At 36.1% G+C, this 19,487-nt stretch overlaps 2 protein-coding genes across 9 annotated transcripts; one reads left to right on the top strand and one right to left on the bottom strand.

Annotated features, from left to right (window-relative positions):
* Nucleotides 1-1,013: 1,013 nt before the first annotated feature.
* Nucleotides 1,014-7,148, bottom strand: tcp11l1 (t-complex 11, testis-specific-like 1). Of its 3 annotated transcripts, none has more exons than XM_079603448.1 (10): nt 6,997-7,148; nt 6,434-6,584; nt 6,218-6,350; nt 5,896-6,016; nt 4,360-4,580; nt 4,144-4,280; nt 3,851-4,014; nt 2,719-2,900; nt 2,153-2,325; nt 1,014-2,046 (listed from the first exon to the last, which is right to left on the bottom strand). In XM_079603448.1, the coding sequence occupies exons 2-10, from the start codon at nt 6,579-6,581 to the stop codon at nt 1,829-1,831; spliced, it is 1,497 nt and encodes a 498-aa protein (XP_079459574.1). In that variant the 5' UTR covers nt 6,582-6,584; nt 6,997-7,148; the 3' UTR covers nt 1,014-1,828. The 3 variants fall into 3 exon arrangements, with proteins under 3 accessions (XP_079459574.1, XP_079459576.1, XP_079459575.1); XM_079603450.1 differs by having other exon boundaries at nt 6,434-6,602; nt 6,997-7,123; XM_079603449.1 differs by having other exon boundaries at nt 6,434-6,587; nt 6,997-7,116.
* A 492-nt stretch (nt 7,149-7,640) lies between these two features.
* On the top strand, nt 7,641-19,202 carry ccdc73 (coiled-coil domain containing 73). Of its 6 annotated transcripts, none has more exons than XM_079603305.1 (19): nt 7,641-7,716; nt 9,463-9,530; nt 9,627-9,764; nt 11,606-11,677; nt 11,837-11,908; nt 11,989-12,024; nt 12,190-12,264; nt 13,212-13,250; nt 13,718-13,853; nt 14,195-14,274; nt 14,402-14,530; nt 14,606-14,665; nt 15,288-15,392; nt 16,035-16,145; nt 16,312-16,428; nt 16,618-16,771; nt 16,952-18,229; nt 18,320-18,438; nt 18,751-19,202. In XM_079603305.1, exons 2-19 carry the CDS (start codon nt 9,489-9,491, stop codon nt 19,015-19,017), a joined length of 3,030 nt encoding a protein of 1,009 aa, XP_079459431.1. In that variant the 5' UTR covers nt 7,641-7,716; nt 9,463-9,488; the 3' UTR covers nt 19,018-19,202. The 6 variants fall into 6 exon arrangements, with proteins under 6 accessions (XP_079459431.1, XP_079459429.1, XP_079459432.1 ...); XM_079603303.1 differs by having other exon boundaries at nt 16,312-16,452; nt 18,751-19,200; XM_079603307.1 differs by having other exon boundaries at nt 7,658-7,716; nt 11,620-11,677; nt 16,312-16,452; nt 18,751-19,199.
* The last annotated feature ends 285 nt before the right edge of the window (nt 19,203-19,487 follow it).

Here is a 19,487-nt window from a genome sequence, read left to right as displayed (position 1 = left end):
GGAGAGTCAACACACACAACCACAACATGAAACGCCCACGGAAGTGAGAAGGGAGGACACCGTTCTGCTGCATAGTGGCCCCGTCTGGTGGGATCTGAAAGGTGTTCTGAATAATTGTCTTGAATATTGTGCAGTATAATCAAATAGGGTATAATACAACAATGCACATATTTTATATATTAATAATCATTTTAATTGATCAATTATATCCGAAACAGTATTTTTTTCCAGAATGAAAACATTCTATTTAAACCTGCTAAAAATGAATCACTAATTGACGATATAAACATAATATATTATAAAATAAAACAATGTGAAAATAAACCTAGTAATGTAAATACAATATATAGATCAAACAAAATATTATATACATATTATAGCCTATGTAATATATAGCCTATATATTATATATGGAAACATTTTCTATATTTTACATTTTGATAGTATATCTTCCAAGTGGTGTTTTCACATTTCATTTCATTTAAAACTGCTAATATATAAAACTGATGAAATACATCTAAGTTAATGCATTAACAAACAATTAGCATTACACTTGTCACAGTAAGTGTAATTTATTCTTTGTTAACATTAGTTCATAAAAATACAACTGTTCAGTGTCCAATCATGTTAAGATCCATTAAATATGAACAGATACAACTTTTGATTTTAACAATGTATTTATAAATGTTGAATTTAATATTAACTAAGTTTATTCAATTCTTTAGAGGAATTATTTAGCGGTACTTCGTTAACAAATGTAACCTTATTGTAAGGCATTACCAAAATACAGTAGCCAACATTTGAAGTGGATCAAAACCTTTTTTGAACAATATCCGTTCTTGTCTTAGGACGAATTTGATGAACTCTTTTGATCCACTTCAAATGTTGACTACCGTGATATAAAAAATATATAAAACGATGTAATAAATGAACCTTTAATATAATAAAATATAACATAATGCCATGTAAATTAGATAAATGGTAGAAGAAAAAACAGTAAATCCAGTCGACAATGTTTTCTACACACCTCATGTTTTTATTGACAGCCAGCATTCAGTTTCAAATAACCATTAGTAATACTGCATTAATAAGACACGCCATAGAAGTTTATGAAAGTAGAACATAGAGAAGTGCAGTGGGGAATACATTTACTTGTGAGGACAAGGTGTCTTCTGTAAAACATGCTTAATGTTGATAGAAACATTGTTCTTTAAAAAATAAATTAATCAGGAATTCTTTAAAAAGAACATGCTCGGTATTCCAGGTTTCTCATGACTGTCGGAACAACATGGGGATAATCTGAAAATTAAAATGAGCATTAAAGAGAAAAATGTGCACATAAACATAGGTGGCACTTCACAAACTAAGGCACCAGTCAAATACACATCCTTTACCTCATATTTATCCAAAACAAGCCAGAAACCTCAATAACACCTTTGCCGAAGAGTTCGGGCTACAACAGGAAATGTTTGAAAACAGCTACTCTTTTGTAAAAATGTATTTTTTAATATTTTGTTGCACACTAACAGTATTCACAAGGTTCTCCTCTTTTACATTTCAGTACACTATTCTATCAGTCATCAGCCACTGCCTAAAGTAATCCAAGCTTTAGGCAAATCAAATATCTTGATACATTCACAAATATTCCCTGATATACAATAAATTGCAATGAGAGGACCTTAGGAGTGTTAATTCTTAAATAACCATTAGTGCTAGCATGTGAGCTTTGAGGGGTAAATTAGCAAGTTTATCGACACTATAATCTGCATTTATAGCTACAGAATGTGAAAGCCAGGGTGACTAGTGGCAAGTATTTCATGTGTGTTGTTCACACATCTAAACCTTCCCTCTGTTTCAGAACGTCTTGGAGGATCTTTTGGTAGAACGGAGAGTAAACTAGCTTGTTGAAGGTCACCAAACGTTCCAGTTTGACGGCAATCTCCTCTAACTCTTTGCTGACGGGCGTCAGACCCCCAGGGAGAGCTGGGGCACTCCGGTTGGCGCTTGACTCCAGGAAGCCAAGAAGGTACGCCTGGATCCGGGAGTCTAATAGGAAAAAAGACAGTTTTAGATAAGACTTCACTTCTGAATGGAATCCTAACTACTTTTTGGGTTGTCAAAGCACAAGTTCTCCATAGAGGGCTGCGCTTACCAATGACCTTGCGGATGGGGTTGTCCGCAGACTTTGCTGCTACAATTTGGCCTTTCAATGTGTTCTCTCTGTCTGAGGGAAATGGGGAAAAGCCATGCTGAGACAAGCATCCTCTGAGCTCTAAACACAATTTCTCTGCAACAGCAGCAAAGGTTTCATCCGCTTTGAAGGACCTACAAGAGAAAAGTACAACAGTTTTGCTTATACAAATAGCACTGGAATAGTTTTTATGGAATATTGAAGCATTATAAATGATTTATAAGTGCACATTAGTATTATTTTTGCTATTTGTGCTGTCATAATATTTAACCAAAATAATTTCTCCCTCTTGCAGCGACTTCTCTTCTCTGATGACACGTTTACTGGCGTGAGGGCGGGACAACCTGTCACTCACATGACATCACAGCAATAGCAAACCACAACCATCCAAACAATTCCAGATGAACAAAATCAAGTCCCGCCCTACATTTTCCTTGTAGGAGGAGTAGTTTCACTTGGACATACACGTCACAATAGGGAAGAAAAGACTATCGCAACTTCCACTTCCATGCCAACCTCAAACTTACGGCGTGTGCATCTCTGCTAACAGAATCTTAATGGTTTTCTTCAGTCTTTCATTGAGTCCCGGGAGTCCAGAAATGGCCTCCCCGGCACTGTTATACACTATGAGCAGGATTGATGCCACCAGCGCCAGCTGCTCCAGCTCCTGTTGCATCTCCTGAAATCTGCACTGATCCAAGAGAAGAGTCTGTTTGATCGCAGGAGGGAGAAAAGGGAGGAAAAGAACAACAAGTTTAGGTGTCCATGAAGAATAAGAGTACACAATGTAGAAAAATAGTTTAAAACACATGTGCCAAAGTTCTTAACATGTACATTTTGTACAACAAACATTTTTAACTAAAGTTTAATGACTCTGAAATATCATGTGGTGTAAAAATCAAATTTTCCATACATATTGAATGCTTGCACACGCACGCACACATTTGAATATTTTTTTATATATTAATATATATTCTATAGTTTTTGAAAGAAGTCTCTTATGCTCATCAAGGCTACAATTACTTTATCAAAAATAAAGTAAAAACTGAAATATTGTGAAATATTATTGCAAATTAAACTGTTTTTATTTTAATATATTATAAAATGTACCGGTAATTGATCCCTGTGATGCAAAGCTGAATTTTCAGCATCATTACTCCAGTCTTCAAATTCTAATATATGCTGATTTGCTGCTCAATAAATATTTCTTATTATCATCAAAGTCTAAAACATGATTTTTTTTTGGATTCTTTGACGAATAGAAAGTTTAAAAGAACAGCATTTATTTGAAATAGAAATCTTTTGTAACATTATAAATGTATTTTTCTGTCACTTCCGATCAATTTAATACATCCTTGCTGAATACAAGTATTAATTTCTTTAAAAAAAAAAAAAAAAACTTTTAAAGAGTATATATTGTTTAAGGTAAAAAGCATTTTTGCTTAAATATCATGAATTATAAGAATTCTCCATTATGATATCAGGGCAGTTGTATCATCCAGATAGTTGAAATATATGCCCTCCAATAAATATCAAAATACAAAACTACAAAATACATTTAAATCTAGAAATTAAAAACATACTCATCATAGAAGAGGTGTATATATATATATATATATTAATAGATCCGGACATCAGTGATCTCCAAAAACACATTACCTCTGGGAAAGACTCAGCATCATGGTCCCATTTTAACAGGCGTAAATAGGCAAGATTGTGGAGTTGAACAGAAACTGTTGTAGATGTTGCTCCACCCTCCGTTTCTCCACCGGTTGAATAATCTGATGTGTCTTGGAGCCACTTCTTTGTGAAATCCAAAGCATCTGCAAACATGAATACATAACTGAATTAAGTGCAAGAAGCTTATCTACGTTTTTTTAATCCAATGTTATGCATGCATAGCATAACATTTATTGAACATGTATATCATACAAGTAACTGAATTTCCTTACTGGGTTGTTTTTCAAGGAACTCGTGAAATTTCTTCCGCTCGTATTCCACCGACTGCTGTAAGAGGTGAGGTCGCAGGCTGCTCACAGCGAAGTTGGCCATGTCGATCTTCATTTTGTCTAGCACTGCAAATATTGACCTGCAGATGTGTACAAATAAAAATGATTAAATGATTTGGAGTCATGTGACCTTCGCCTTGATCTGTTCAAGTGACTTACTTAAAAAGGGGCACGATGTCAGGGATTTTACGCAGCTGTCTGATGTCTTCATCACGGCAGGGTGCGCAAAAGGTGCCCATCATGTCAATTATAAACCGGGCTACTTTACTGATGTCTAGGGCTTCGTTTTCAGCCTCCTGCTGGATCAATGAGAGGTCCAGAGTCTCTTCAATCTGCCCTCTCAGTCGGCTCTGTCCTGGCAACAGAAAAGACAGCAGGGTCTGGAAAAACAGGGAGACAGGGAACTAATGAACACCTTCAAACATTATTATTTTTTTGCTTAATGTTCACAGATATGTTGAGAAAGTATACAATGGTTGGTAATATATTTGCAGTCTGTCTGAATCCCTCTGCAAACATTTGTGTAGAATTCATCGATTCACACCATCGCACGTAGAAAAAAAACTACGTATACAGAGTATTGAGTACCCACTGGCAGAAACAAAGTCAATGCCTATGAGATATATACAGTCATGGTCAAAAGTTTACACACACCTTGCAGAATTTGACAAAATAAGAGGGATCATACAAAATGCATGTTATTTTTTATTTTATACGGTACTAAATAAGATATTTTACATAAAATATGTTTACATATATAGTACACAAGAGTTGAATTTATAAAAATGGCCCAGTTGAAGAGTTTACATACGCTTGATTCTTAATACGGTGTCGTTGCCTGGATGATCCACGACTGTTTTTTTGTTTTGTGATGGTTGTTCATGAATCCCTTCCTTGTTTGTCCTGAGCAGTTAAACTGGCCAATGTTCTTCAGAAAAAGACCCTCCAGGTCCCACAAATTCTTTGGTTCTCCAGCATCTTTTGCATATTTGAACCCTTTCCAGCAGTGACTGTATGATTTTGTAGGGCAATTGAGGGACACAAACACAACTATCAAAAAAGGTGGAAACATTCTGTAATGCTCTAGATTGTCTAGAAGCTTCTATGCTTCTTTTGTCCAATTTTGGTGAGCCTGTGTGAATTGTATCCTCAGTTTCCTGTTCTTATCTGACAGGAGTGACACCGGTGTGTCTTCGGCTGCTGTAGCACATCTGCAGACCTCGGTTGGAACGAGTGGATATTTGATACTTTGAGTGGCATCAAAAAGGCATTTTCGCTCACAGAACTGCCACTCACTGCATATTTTCTCTTTTTCAAATCATTCTCTGTAAATCCTAGAGATCAGCAGTTTCTGAAATACTCAGACCAGCCTGTCTGGCACCAACAACCATGCCACGTTCAAAGTCATTTAAATCAACTTTCTTCCCCATTCTGATGCTCAGTTTGAACTTCAGCAGATCCTCTTGGCCATTTCTACATGCCTAAATGTATTGAGTTAATGCCATGTGATTGGCTGATAAGATATTTGCGTTAATGAGCAGTTGAACAAGTGTACCTAATAAAGTGTCTGGTGATTTTATATATATATATATATATATATATATATATATATATATACATATATATATATATATATATCATTTAATGAATTTCATGTACTATATCATAATATGTAAGCCTGGATTATTTGCTTACCTCTTTAATTTCACCAACCAGGGTGACAGCATGACTGTAAGATGGTGGATCCTCTTTCAGCTGTGACTCAAGGCAATCCCAGAATGCTTTGTGCATAATTTCCTTGACCTGTTTCTCCAAACTGAGTATACAGGAGAGATATGTTCAAAATGTAAAAAAAACCACTCAAAAACATTCTCAAATCAAAGTAATGTGAATATTGAACCGCAATATGTATCCCTTTAGAATAATTGCATTGTAATGACAAATTAAAGTGCTAACATTTCAACTATATCATTAGCACATTGAGAACACTGTGATGTTATGATAACAAGTCCATTACCTTCCCTCTTCTGGCTCATAAGGCTTGACTTGGAAAGCACTGTTCATCACTATCTCATGGGCCAGTGCCAGATTAGTGACTCCTTTGGCTGTCTCCATAAGCTCTTCCACTGAGACAAATCTGGGTGGACTGGCTGTGAGTGTTTGAATGCAATATTAACATTGTTAAAGGGTGATTTGCCACATTTTTTAAGTTAATAAACATTTCTCTCCTTACACTGGGGGGTGAGTCTGTGAGGACTGGGAGTATTTCTTCTTATCCTCTTCCGGATCATCTCTTCTGATGGTTCCACGGTGTTCTCTTTCCCATCCATTTCAATCTTGCTCTGCTCCTCTTTGGAGGACTCATCAGATTCATTTGGCATCTTCTGCTGAAAACAAAGAAGCTGAGAAATTAAACAAATCGTTACATAGACTATAACATCAGCGGCTCTATCCAATTCCACACTAAAATGACACCATTGGCTTTTTTCTGGCAACAGTGTGACAGCGAGCTGAGTGTGAAGTTGTTTTGTTTTTATTATAAAACAGAAGGAAAAGACTAGAATGCCTTTCAAATCACTAAACAATAGCTCTCTGGTACCATCATCCCTCTACTAGTCACATTAAAATATTTTCCTAACATTTCTCTAAACTCGCTAGTGATTTGGTTTACTGCGCTGTGACAAACAACCAGCCTGATCCCATTTCTAAAATCTCTGAGATGCAATGTCGCATCTGTCTGCGCCCTAACATCCGGTCATTCGTCATTCAGAATTCTCTTTTACAGTTTAACGTTACCTGGATTCGTTAAAGCACCTAGCGCCCGCTTAAACTTTATTCTCACTAAGCTGCAATTTGCCACATATAATAAACGTAGCAGCCCGAGCGTTTTCTTCTGGATGAATCAATACAACCTGGTGCGTGTATTTACGGAAGTACAATTCGAAGGTTCCTTTGTAGTTTTTAAGATGTGATTTTGAATGGGAATGAAGCTGTGTAAATGTAGCATAGAACTACATTTCCCAGGAGTAACTAAATCTTCGGCCGCCCCCTAGCGCATGTGCTTCGAACAGGGAGGATTGTATAGAAATAGTTTATTTTTATTTTAATATCGAAGGCTATAAAATCACGATTCTGATTAAAAATTAAGAAATGCATTTTAGCTTTCATCTAGTAACTATACATTAAATCCAACTCAAATTAAGATATTCATATATTACATATTTATAAACAAATTAAATACCGGGCCATGTTCGAATATTTTGATATATTTTACTTTTTTTTTATTCTTATGCCATAAACTAAAAATGTACAAATACAAAAGTGTCATCAAAAATGTTATATAGGCTACACAAGTCAACGGACATGTAGAAAAGAAAGACCTCTTGTGAGATACAGTGGGAAGAGTTTCTCCCGTCGTCACACACTGTGTACACTAGGTGGCAGCAGAGCCGTTAACGGCTCGGGGTGGCAGCAAAGGCAACTTTTCTTTTACCGCCTGAACTGATGATGACACAGGTAGGGTGACGTGATTTAAAACAATTCGGGAAAATAATTAATAGATCCGCATTATTTGCTGTTAAACATCTTTAATGATGGTGTTTGAGAGGAAAATGTACAGAAGTCGAATGATTTATTATTCTTTTGTAAGATATATCGTTATCCTTGACTAAACCTCAACCACATCAAATCCAGTCAGTGCGGCTACAACGGAGTCGCCGAGGTCTGTTTAAAGTATAACCTTTTTTCTTCAAAATTATGCTTAGTATGCTTATTAAACAACCATTCATTTTCTTTAACTATTTGCAACTCTTCTCATTAACTGTTTAACGTTAGTCACTTATGAGGGTAACTTAAATAACTAATAAATAAATGCTGTGATAGTTTAGCTTGTGCTTAGCTTACCAAAACATTTGTAAACAAATTGCTATTTAGCATTTCAAGAATATGCTATTTTTATTTTCTATAGGCATAAAAAGTATATTCAGCCTATAACAATAATCTGCCACGACAACGTTAATTAAAATAGGTTATGGTAAAATGCTAGTTAACGTTAACGTTACCACGGTCGAAATTAAAATTTAAGTTATACAAAAAAAAGAAAGAATACTCTTAATAAAATGACTCAAACATCACGAAAAGCTGCTTACACTATTCGAAATAACGTTAGATCTATTTCAATTTACTATAATACATTAAAATATATATTTTCATTTCCCCAAAACGGTGCTAACCATGGTTATTTCTTGTTTACCATGACAGAATATAGCTTAATAATAACTCAGAACAAATGTAAGTCTGGGGTTAAAAGTCTTCTCAGACATTAAATCCAGATTTCTCTCTTGTAAACTTGATCAGCTGAGGTCAAAGGTTAAATCTGACCGTTGCAGATTTTCACCTGAAGTCCCTACCGCTGCCATTCCCATTTACAGATCAGTGGTTATGCGAGTCAGTTTACAAACAGTAATATGAACATCACACCGCAGACATGGAATTATCCCATTTTATGGATGGTGTCCTTTTAATTTTGCCTTTCATGGCTTATAAAGTTGTTTAATATCTGCTGAGGTGAATCAGCGGAGGAAGCGAATAAAGACATTGGCCCTCCAGGTCATTTGTGATAGTAGCAAATTCTAACGGGATCATTTAATTCCTGCACATGATTGATATATCAGCAGCGACTAAATGGACGAAAGCCTTTCTTCTATTAAAACACCAGGCAGAATGAAGCCCTCCCACTTTCCAAGTCAGTCATGATGATGGCGATACAGTGGACCAAGCACAGATCAAATTAAATATCTTATTATATAATTCCTTCTGAATGACAGAGCCATCTGTCCATCCGGTGTTATGGCCCTGACCCCTATTAGCCTACACTCTTACCATGGCGCCATTTTCACCTTGATAGGTTCGAGATGGGATTTAAAAAGCTTATTTTGACGCAACGGTATGAACTTTGTCTACAGCAGCGCTTTTTATATTCTTATGAGGCAAAATTTATGTAGTGGCAGTTGTTTTTGTCATACTATAAAACCAATAGTTCCAGCTCTAAATTCTGATTGGATGATCCCTGTTAAGAGTCGTGCAGTTGATTCCCAACAGCAAACAGCCTACATTTGAGCTAAAATACTGTATTATTTGGCAGATGAAAGTTTATTTTGATCATTTGTATGTCATTATTTATTAAACACTGCTTTATTTAAATTATATTTTTGCTGTTTAGAAAAGCAAAAACACCAGATTTGATCTGTAGGTTCTGTTTAGGTGCTTTAAGTCTTTTCCCAAGTGCAATGGAGTTGAGCTTAGAGTCCGCAACAGAGCTTTTCTCCTTGGTAAGTGGAAATATTCCCAAGCAGAGTGATGTGTTTTAAATTATACACAAATAAAGCTCCAAGATTTACACACACTCCTGCTGTTTTTGCCTGTAGATGGAAGATGAAGGTGCTCTCTGTCAACCGAAGACCCCAAACATTGCCGTAGAGAATGATGGCCGTACCATCTCAGTGCAAGTACTGGAATTTAAAACAAGTCTCCTGGAGGCGGTTGAGGAGTTGTATATTCACAGGGTATGGTATATTACTTTCACCTCTGTTTTCTGATTATATAAAATGTGTGGTCACACTTTAGTTTAGGGTCCAATTCTCACTATTAACTACGACTTTTGCCTCAATAAAATCATAATTACTCCTTATTAATAGTTAGCAAGGTAGTTGTTAAGTTGAGATATTGGGTTAGGAATATAGAATATGATCATGCAGATTAAGACCACGGATTAATATGTGCTTTATAAGTACTAATAAACAACCAATATCCTAGTATGCATGCTAATATGCAACTATTTAATAGTGAGAATCGGACCCTCAACTAAAGTGTTTTTAAATGTGTAAAACTGGAAAAGTGGCAGGTTGGAGGTAACAATGATGTTTATTGCATTGTTTTTTTTTTTAAGTTTATTGTTGTTGTATTACCATTAGTACCCTGCTAGGCTCAGCAATTAAAGACAATTCGTTTAATTGATTACCTAATGAGATAAAGACAAAAATAATAAAACCTCTGTGTTGCCTTTGATTGGCCCCCACTGCTTCCCATGCTGTTTATTTATTTATTTAGGTATTTATCTTATTTATCTTTACTTTACTAATATTAATACATATATTCTTCTTTGTTTAAAAAAAATTATTGTCATAGTGCAATAACTATAATAGAAAGCAATGAAATAATATACTCCAAATAATATTTAAAATGACTGAATTAACCTAACTACACTGAGTAATTTTGTAAGCGTCAGATCAGGTAGAAACTAATTTGCGTACAAATTTTTCTCTTGGCTGAGAAATGTCGATGTGTTCATACAAATATCAGCTCTCTAAAAGGCTGCTAAATGACATCTCAGTGTATTAGGACTGTCAGCCTATTAGTATCCCAATGACATCAAGGTTCTCGTGAGGAACTGAGGAATGTAATTTTGTGTGAGGAGGAGTGCCATGAGCATTCAGAAGAACTTAAAGCGAGCAGCACTTTCTGTCCATCTGGACATAAGCCAGCAGAAGTTACACTTACATTAGAATGGGGTCATGCAGCAGGACCTGACAAATTCACATATTTGCTTGCATGACTGGTACCCTCGAGCAAAGCACTTAAAACCCGACGCTGGACATGTTTAAAGGTTGTACGAGCAAAAATAAACAATTGTATCTCTCATGTTTTACTGTTATTATGATGTTGGTGAAGAACAAAGGCATTAAATCAACGTGATCCTCAGGCATGCCATTAAACTAACACTTTGTAGTTCTCTGGTTTATAGGGCCGGGGTTAAGATGGAGGATTTCCTGCCAGACAAACGCGCTCAGCTGAATGCAGTCACTTGTGTTCTTTTAAGAGAGTGCAAAGTGTGTTCCATTAAAATGACTGTATTAGCTTGGGATGTTGTCAGTCGTTTTGCCAGAGACAGGAAATTCGTTCAGATGCTGAAAGCGAATTGTCCTGATGCATTACACATGTTTTTTCTCTCTCATTGTTTTATTAGATTTAATGCATCTAATCACATATGTGATCAGTCTCTGTCCTGAAAGATTAATACAACCCACCAATTTTAATGCTCTTCTTTTTTTTTACCTGCAAAAACCCCATTTATTCAATTTATTGTCCGTCTACGAAACGTTAACAGCTTTGCAAGTAGCACACTTTATTAGGAAAATGTAAATAAACTCCTACACGCACATAAAAGCCACTATGTAGAAAACCATTGACCGAAACCTGCAGTACTGGATGACAATGATGTCTTTATATGCTAAAATCTCCTCTCTTATGTTCGGATACATGCACATAATGTAATCTATCCTTTCTTGTGAATTTATTCATTATTGATGATGAATAAAATGGTGTTTTGTCTACATTTTGGATACAGGATGCTGAAACAAGATATGAGGAGCAGATTTGTAAACTTGTGCTGGAGAAACAGGAGTTAGAATGGCAAAAGGTTTGTTATGAATGATAAAAATACTGTTGTTTTTCCACTAACTTCCCAAGATTCCACTGTTAAACATTTTTAGGAACTGACTGAGCATATATAGAAACAAAACTATTTATATAGATAACGTTTATGTCCATATCAATGGTTTATTCTATATTTTTGCAGGAGACCTTACAAAGTCAGAATTCCAAAATGTCAACTGAAAATTCAGAATCACTTGCTGCGGTAAAAAAACAGGTATGATATCTCACTCAATCTATGTATGCAAGATTTTATATACACTCACAGATATATACATTATTTTGTCTAATTTAAAGTTCCAGGCCCAAATCCGAAGAATTGAGGGAGAAAAGGTTAGTTGCTTTGTATTTCTATTTCAATCTGTGCTCTGATTTATGTTCTTATCAATATTTTGATTTCTTCTTTAACAGTTACTACGGTATTATGAAAAACTATTAAAAATACTTAATTAAAATAAATTAATCATCACTTGACTAAATATTAATGACCTCTTTAAGGGTAAAAACCAGCTGGCTGCTGAACTGAAAGACAAAGAGATCATCAGCCTCAAGGAAGAACTAAAACTGCTGCAGGTACATATAATCAATACAATAACAACACATGACAAGATCTTCTGTACCTTGCTTTAGGGACATATATCTAAAACAGTGGGAAAATCCATCTCATCGCTGACCTTTTTAGTGGGGGTCTGTGTAGGTCTATTTGGTGTTGTCAGATAAATGATGTCACATGGGTGATGTATGCTTTCTCCTACGGTTCATCACAGCCTCGGGTCAACCGTACGATTAGCCAATAAAGGCCCTTGTTACCCTTTTATTTGGTAATGGTATTCTGAGCAATTTGATTCGTATATATAAACACAGCAATTATTGTGATGTGTTCTTGAACACTGCGTCACTTGTCTAAGACATATGATTTACAGAATTATGCAAGTTGTTAAAGTCCCCCTGTGGTGAAAATCAAGCTTTTAATGTTGTATGTCATGTGGTGTTTTTAATGTGCTTTATATGACCAACCATGTGCAAATTTATAAGTCAACAACATTGCTGAGTATTTCTCCTTAAAACTGTGGTGAACCAAAGACCGCTGGTGTTTATGACATCACAAACTACCTTGTAATCAATCACGTCAACGTGTGATCGTCAATGACTGAGTGGAGGCAGGGCTAATTTGCATATTCATAGGTCCGTGTATACTAAATGAGGCAAGGGTGTAGTTACATTCAAGCTATTTTAAAGCATGAAGATAATTTTTTTTTTTTTAAATAGGTCATTAAATGATTGACTACAAGGGGACTTTAAATTATTAATATAGTCTGATGTAAAAAGCAATGCAATTAGTATAATATTATACTTATAATATTAATAGTAAATAACTGGCTATTCTAGATTATTTTGCTAGTCTTTGCTCTTAATAATGTGCCTTTTCCTTTCATTTTTTATTCATATGATTTAATATAGTATTAATAAAATGACAAAAAAAAACACTGAAACCACTTTCTTTTACTACTGTCTTGCAGTTGCTCAGGTACAGTTTGGAGAAGAAATTAAGCGAGCTGGTAAGGATTTCCAATTATATAAATTGTTGACAGAGGCAAGTGGGAGTGGGAAGAATTAAAGAGGAGGAACTGAGAGGGAGAGCGGATCATCAGGAGTAACGGATAGGGAGGGCGTGACACGTGAACCGCCAGTGCCGCTGTGAAAATATCACTATTAAAATATTTTATATCAGAGCCTCGCTCTGTTTAACCTTTCAATGGCGGAGAGGGGAATCAGTTTGATACAGACAATCAAACAGTAACGGGCTGCGCTTCGCATAAAAGCCCCTCAGGCATGTTTGGAAGTTGACTCCTTATCTAGCAGAAAGGAGCACTCAGCCGAGATGTTAAACAAAGGTCTTCAAACTCTCCGATGCAGTATATATTCACGGTCTGCCCTTGCCGAGAAGAAGAACTGTTATTACTTGTACGGGCGAATGGGGATATTCCTCTTCGAAGGGAGGACAATGTGTTTTTAAACTTTACAGGAGCAAAAGTTGCAGCTGCAGACACAAACGAAAGACAGCCACCTGAATCAGTTGGGAGAGGTGGAGAGGCGTTTCGCCGCCCTCTCCAGACAGTGTGCCATGGTCAAGCAGGCCCATGAGAAACTTGAACAAAATGGTATGACTGTTATAACTGACAAACATTTACCGGTAATTCAAATTCAGTTTATGTTGAGTCAGGGTTTAAACCTGATTATCTTTTGCCTTCAAACTCTATTATCGCTATTTATAAAAAGCAATGATAGTCACTGCTAAAAACATTGGGCTTGTATGTATTCTGGTATTTATAATCTTTCTTCATTCACTCTGGACAGATTTGATGTTAAAAAAACTCCTTTGCTTTGCATCAGTGAATTGATTTGTCATTCTGTGGACATGAATTATTTGGTCTTTGTAGGTGAATGCTAAATGAAAGCCTGTGTAGCAATGCCAAGCTTTTTAAATCTTTTTTTTTTTTAGTTGAAGAGGCCATGCGAATTAATAAAAAACTCACATCCATCAATGAGAAACAAGAATCTACGATTAAAGCCTTAAAAGAGGTAAAATAAAGTGTTTTTTTTCTGCTGATGAAACCGCTATTGCTTTGCAAATTGATTTGCTTTGAAGTTAGGAGAAGTGCTCCATCACTCCATCACATATTGTTGCCCCTTTTTACTTCACATTTAGGATTTGGAGAGAATCAACAAAGAGCTGGTTACATTCAAAGTGTCATCGGTCTGCAGACCTGGAGAGGAACGTTTACAGAATGTTCTAAAAGAACAAGAGTTTCAACAACTTCAGCAGAGACTCTTTGTGGTAGAATCTCTTTACAATTGTTAATAGCAAAAGCAAAATGATACCAGGATGTTTTTAAAGGTAATATTTTTTTAGGAAACAGAACTTAACAAAAAACTGAGAAATGAGACCACCACAGAGAGGGCAGAGAAGCAGGTAAGCTCCCCAGAATAAAAATCTGGACCTTTTTGTGTGCTATTTACAGTTTTTTACAATCGCTAGGACACATTTCTTGATACTTGGGTCACTTTTTCAAAACTCTTCACATAGTGAGCACAAAAGCCGTCTCTGTGGGCTAAACTGTGGTTCATTTATCATTGCTTTGGTAAAAAAATGCACTTAATGACTTCTTTCAATTAATCGGTACTTGATTTGAGACATGGATTACTGTAAGTGTTTTGGTAGTTTCAGTGCATTTTGAATGTGAAATTAATTGATGTGCCAAGATGAAAGTTGATTTGGAGAACTGTGTGAACAGTCTTGAAAAAGTGGCGTGTGTGTACCTTGTGGTCCTTATGTTATGGGGACAAAATGTTGTGAGGACATTTTTGGTCCACATGAGAAAAACAGCTTGTAAATCCTACAGAATTATGTTTTTTGAAAATGAAAAAATGCAGTCAGTTTTCTATGATATGTAGGGTTAGGGGGTAGAATATACAGTTTGGACAGTATAAAAATCATTAAGTCTATGGAAAGTCCCAATAAAATATTTAAACCTAACGTGTGTGTGTGTGTGTGTGTGTGTGTGTGTGTGTGTGTGTGTGTGTGTGTGTGTCAGGAGGTATTGAGATCCCTCCAGCACAATCAGAGATTGTTGCAGACACAGACAGAAGCTCTGAGTCGAGCAGAGCAGGATCTCCGCACACTCCGTGAGGAATATCAGGTCAGGCGTCCCCAAACCCAACTCCACCTGCAAAATCACCTTCAGCTTAAATAACACAAAAATCTGCAACTATTTTAAAAATGTTTTTATTTTTTGTACAAATTATAGTTCTCCCCCCCCCCATAGACACCAACATTTTTTTTTGCACTATCTGTGTTTACACACTACATTTTTAAAATTATCATTAACATTTAATTTAATAATAAAATAAATAAAAAAGATAATTAAATGTATCAAGTAGATAAACACATTTAGTATACACAAAATAAAAATGCTAAATCTGATTAATCTGAAAATTTTAATAACTTATAAATATGCAGAAGTAAACAATGGTCACCTAGTACTCATAAACTTGATTGAGTGAACTAAAAATCACTTTTGCACATTTACAACACACAAAGTGCAACTCAATAATAGTAAGTGTGTTTAATGACCGTTTACAGCCTCCTTCTCTTTTATTCCCTCCATTCCTCTATTTAATTCACTTAGTCATTCACTGATTAAAACCATTATTAACATGACAAAAGCCAACTGATTTGTATTGGCCTCTCCATCTGTTTAGAATTTTCTGTCCAGGTTAAATAAACACATAAAAATGTATTATTGCATTAAAAATTTTCTGGGTGATTAATTTCATTGCAGATCCTTAAAACAGAACATGAATTGAACCAAGAAAGGACTAAAGAAAGAGACAACAGCATTGCTCGTCTGAGAGATGAATACCAAAATTCTAAACTAACTTGGAAAAAAGAGGTGATGGCAAGTTCTACAAATCATCACTGTTCTGCTAAAGAAAGAGCTGGAACTGTGATTTTTTTTAAAAAACATTTGTTGTTAAATTTATATATACATTTTTAAATATATATATTTTTTTTAATGGAATGGAATAAAAAATTTTATAATATTGGTGTTCTCACAGATTCTGCAATTACAAGTCTCAACGGAGGCAAATCAAGAAGAGCTGATAGTGGTTAAACAGGCATATAATCAACTCCAGGAACAGCACAAAGCCCTGTCTATTTCTGCAGTCCAAAAGGTCAAAGACATTCATAACTCTGAGGTGGGATGATTACATATAAATTCAGAACCAGTGATTATTTAATAAGCATGTAGAAGGTATTGTTCATGGATAAATAAGTCTAAACCTCACTATTTTTTAAGAGGCATTTGACAATATTCGTGTTAAATGATTGAATTATAATCTGACTGTGATCTTTTATTACAGATTGCCCTAAAAGATCAAGACAATTCTCTTGGTACATCATCTAACGAGATTAACCTTGTGAAGGTGAGCAGTCTCCATAAAGATCTTGAGGACAGTCTTATTAGTCCTCATGATAACCGTGAACCAACAAGTCACCCTGATAAAGACATACCAGGTAAGAAAGAATGCAAAGTTGTCTTCTCCAGCCAAGCTTGGCGCCACTATAACTAATAGTTTTATACAGAATGATGTGAAGTGCAGGGAGGTGGTTACTGGAGTCTCTTTATCAAGAAAGCTTACATGTACTTCTCATTTTTCTCTCATAATGATGCATGCATTTAATTTCCTTACACAGATGAAAGTATTGAGTCTCAGAAGGATAGAAAAGATGGTCACTCTGATAACAACAAGGAACTTGACATTTTCATGCAGGTAGATAGAATAGTACCTGTACTCTCACCATCGGTTTCAACCGATGGGTCTGATAACATCTCAAGACCTGAGGACGTTAATCTCAAGACGAATCAACTGTCAAAGTTGTGTGATGAAACAAAAACGGGTGTCAGTGAAAGTGAGCCCGTCTGCAATGCAGTTGATAAAGGATGCCCCTCAAACCCAGCCCAAAGTGACACAGACAGTCGTCTCGCTGAGCTATCAGGGCCTGAAACCAGGTCTGTTTATGGCGTAGACAGCGACCCTTTGGCTTTGGAACCGAAAGATAGACCGCTGGAGCAGAATCTGTGTATTTCTGAAGTGACTGAATCCCAGACATCAGATAAACACATGGACAGCCAGGGATATGCTACATCTCTGTCTAAAGAATACAAAGACCACCAGACTGCCATACCTGAATTTATCCACAGTGTTTCACAAAAGGAAAGTCAAACAACTGCAGAGAGACTTTCAGAAGAAAAAAATGCAAATTCGAATACACAAGACACAATTGTCTTTTACGACAAAACGGACATTACAGAAGGTTTGATTGCCGCCCAGCCAAGTCTATGCCACAAAACTGTCTATGAGGAGCCTGAAACCACTTTTGATAGTGCAAGTGCCTCAACATCTTTAGATACACACCTTGATGAGTCCAAAGATCAGTTCTCATCACCTGAATTGATCTGTGAACCTTTGCAAAGCCGGGTTTCCCAAGCTGATGACACGACTGAAACGAGCCTCTATAATGTGGCCAGTGAAGTGGAATCTAAACAGTTGCCTATTGTTGATCAGACCACTTCAGTGACTGCAGTTGACACAGTGGAGGTCATATCAGAAAATAATGCTCAAAAAGAGGATGGGACTTTTCTTTCACAACCATTGAAAGTGCAACATATTGAACTGGGTGTTTCTTCTGAAGAAGCCAAGATCACAAACCCTGACCAAGATCCTTCTCCTGGGTCTACAACAGAAAATTACCAATTAGATGTTGACCAGAAGAGCATTTCAATGGGAGATACTTCAGACCATTCTGGAAATAGTAGATATCAGTCGTCCTTTGCATGGGAGACTTTTATAAAAGGGAAAAAGAAGCCACATCCAACATCCTCAAGAACTGAGCTGTGGTCCTCTGGATTTCAAGAGCTTGTTTCTCCATTATGTGCTCCCCTTTTTATGAAGGATAAATTGGCAAAAAGAGGCATGTCTTGCAATGTTAATAGAGTATGTTCAATAATAAGAATCAATATCTGACCACAATAAATGTAAAATTAAAATCCTATTTTCACAGCCGTAATGAAGACACCTGACAGATTGGAAACTCCAAGCAATCGTCCCCACCAAAAGAACGACTGTCAAGGAGAGTGGAATGCAATCAAGCAGTCTTTTTCTGAAATGTTACTGGAGAAAGTAAGTTTACAAACACGGGCCAGTGAAGAATCTTGTGAGTTAACGCTGTAGAACACACGCTGAGTGCCCAAAGACAACTTCCATTCCCAGAAGTATTTCAGCAGGGTGAAATGGCAGCATTTATCAAATTAAATGTTGATAGAAAACAGCAGGACAAAAGTATGCAAGTTTTTTCTTTAATGTATGACTTAACATGATGGCAGTAGACCAAATTTGGTGGATTTCCCTTTTCGTTGCTATTAATACGTCCATAAGAATTAAATCAAGGTAGAGTGTCATGGCACTTTTATGACCCACTTTATTTTCCCGCAGGAGAATCAAGTTCTTATCTCCTACAGCTCGCCTTCGAGTGGCAGTTCAGTCTCTTCTTCTGTGGGTAATGGGCTGCGACAAGACTGCACTCCTACAGTTCCTCCTCCCAAACTCCAGAGCCTGGAGAAACAGACCCGACCTATGGCATCTAGTTCTGAAGAAAAAGAGGAACGGAAACAATCTGACATAATGGCCCAAATTGCAAAAATCGAGGAATTTATGTCATCTGAAGGTTTAACGCCTCAAAAAAGACGCAAAATTGATTGATATGGATTAGAAAAGAATACGTTGGTAATGTTGCTGCTGTATTCAAATGTTTCAAATGTGTTTGCTTAGATATAATTCTTACCCTCCATCTGATTTAATACAGTAAATATATCTGTGTTCATTGTTAATATATTTCAAAATAATTTAACTGAATAAATGTTCATTATTACAAACAGCTTTACTTTTTGCAGACTTTCTTAAAATAGTTAAGCATCATGTTAACCCATCGCTAAACAATGTAAGTGTTACACATAAAACCTGTTAATTATGCTGCACAAGCTAATTAACACTCATTACTCCCAGGCTAGCATGCTCATTCCTCAGAGGGCATTTAATGACCAAACATTGCTAATTTACATTTGGTACACAAACTGTGGCCAACTATAACTTGGGATAATTAAAATACACAAGTAAGAAGAATCAATTAGCACATATCAAGCCAAATTAACAAATGCAAATGAGTCTGCCAT

Source organism: Phoxinus phoxinus (genome assembly GCF_949152265.1).
Source record: "Phoxinus phoxinus genome assembly, chromosome: 25".
In the NCBI taxonomy this organism is placed as follows: Eukaryota; Metazoa; Chordata; class Actinopteri; order Cypriniformes; family Leuciscidae; genus Phoxinus; species Phoxinus phoxinus.
Note: the sequence above shows the minus strand (reverse complement) of the source record. Positions and strands in the feature narration are given on the sequence as shown.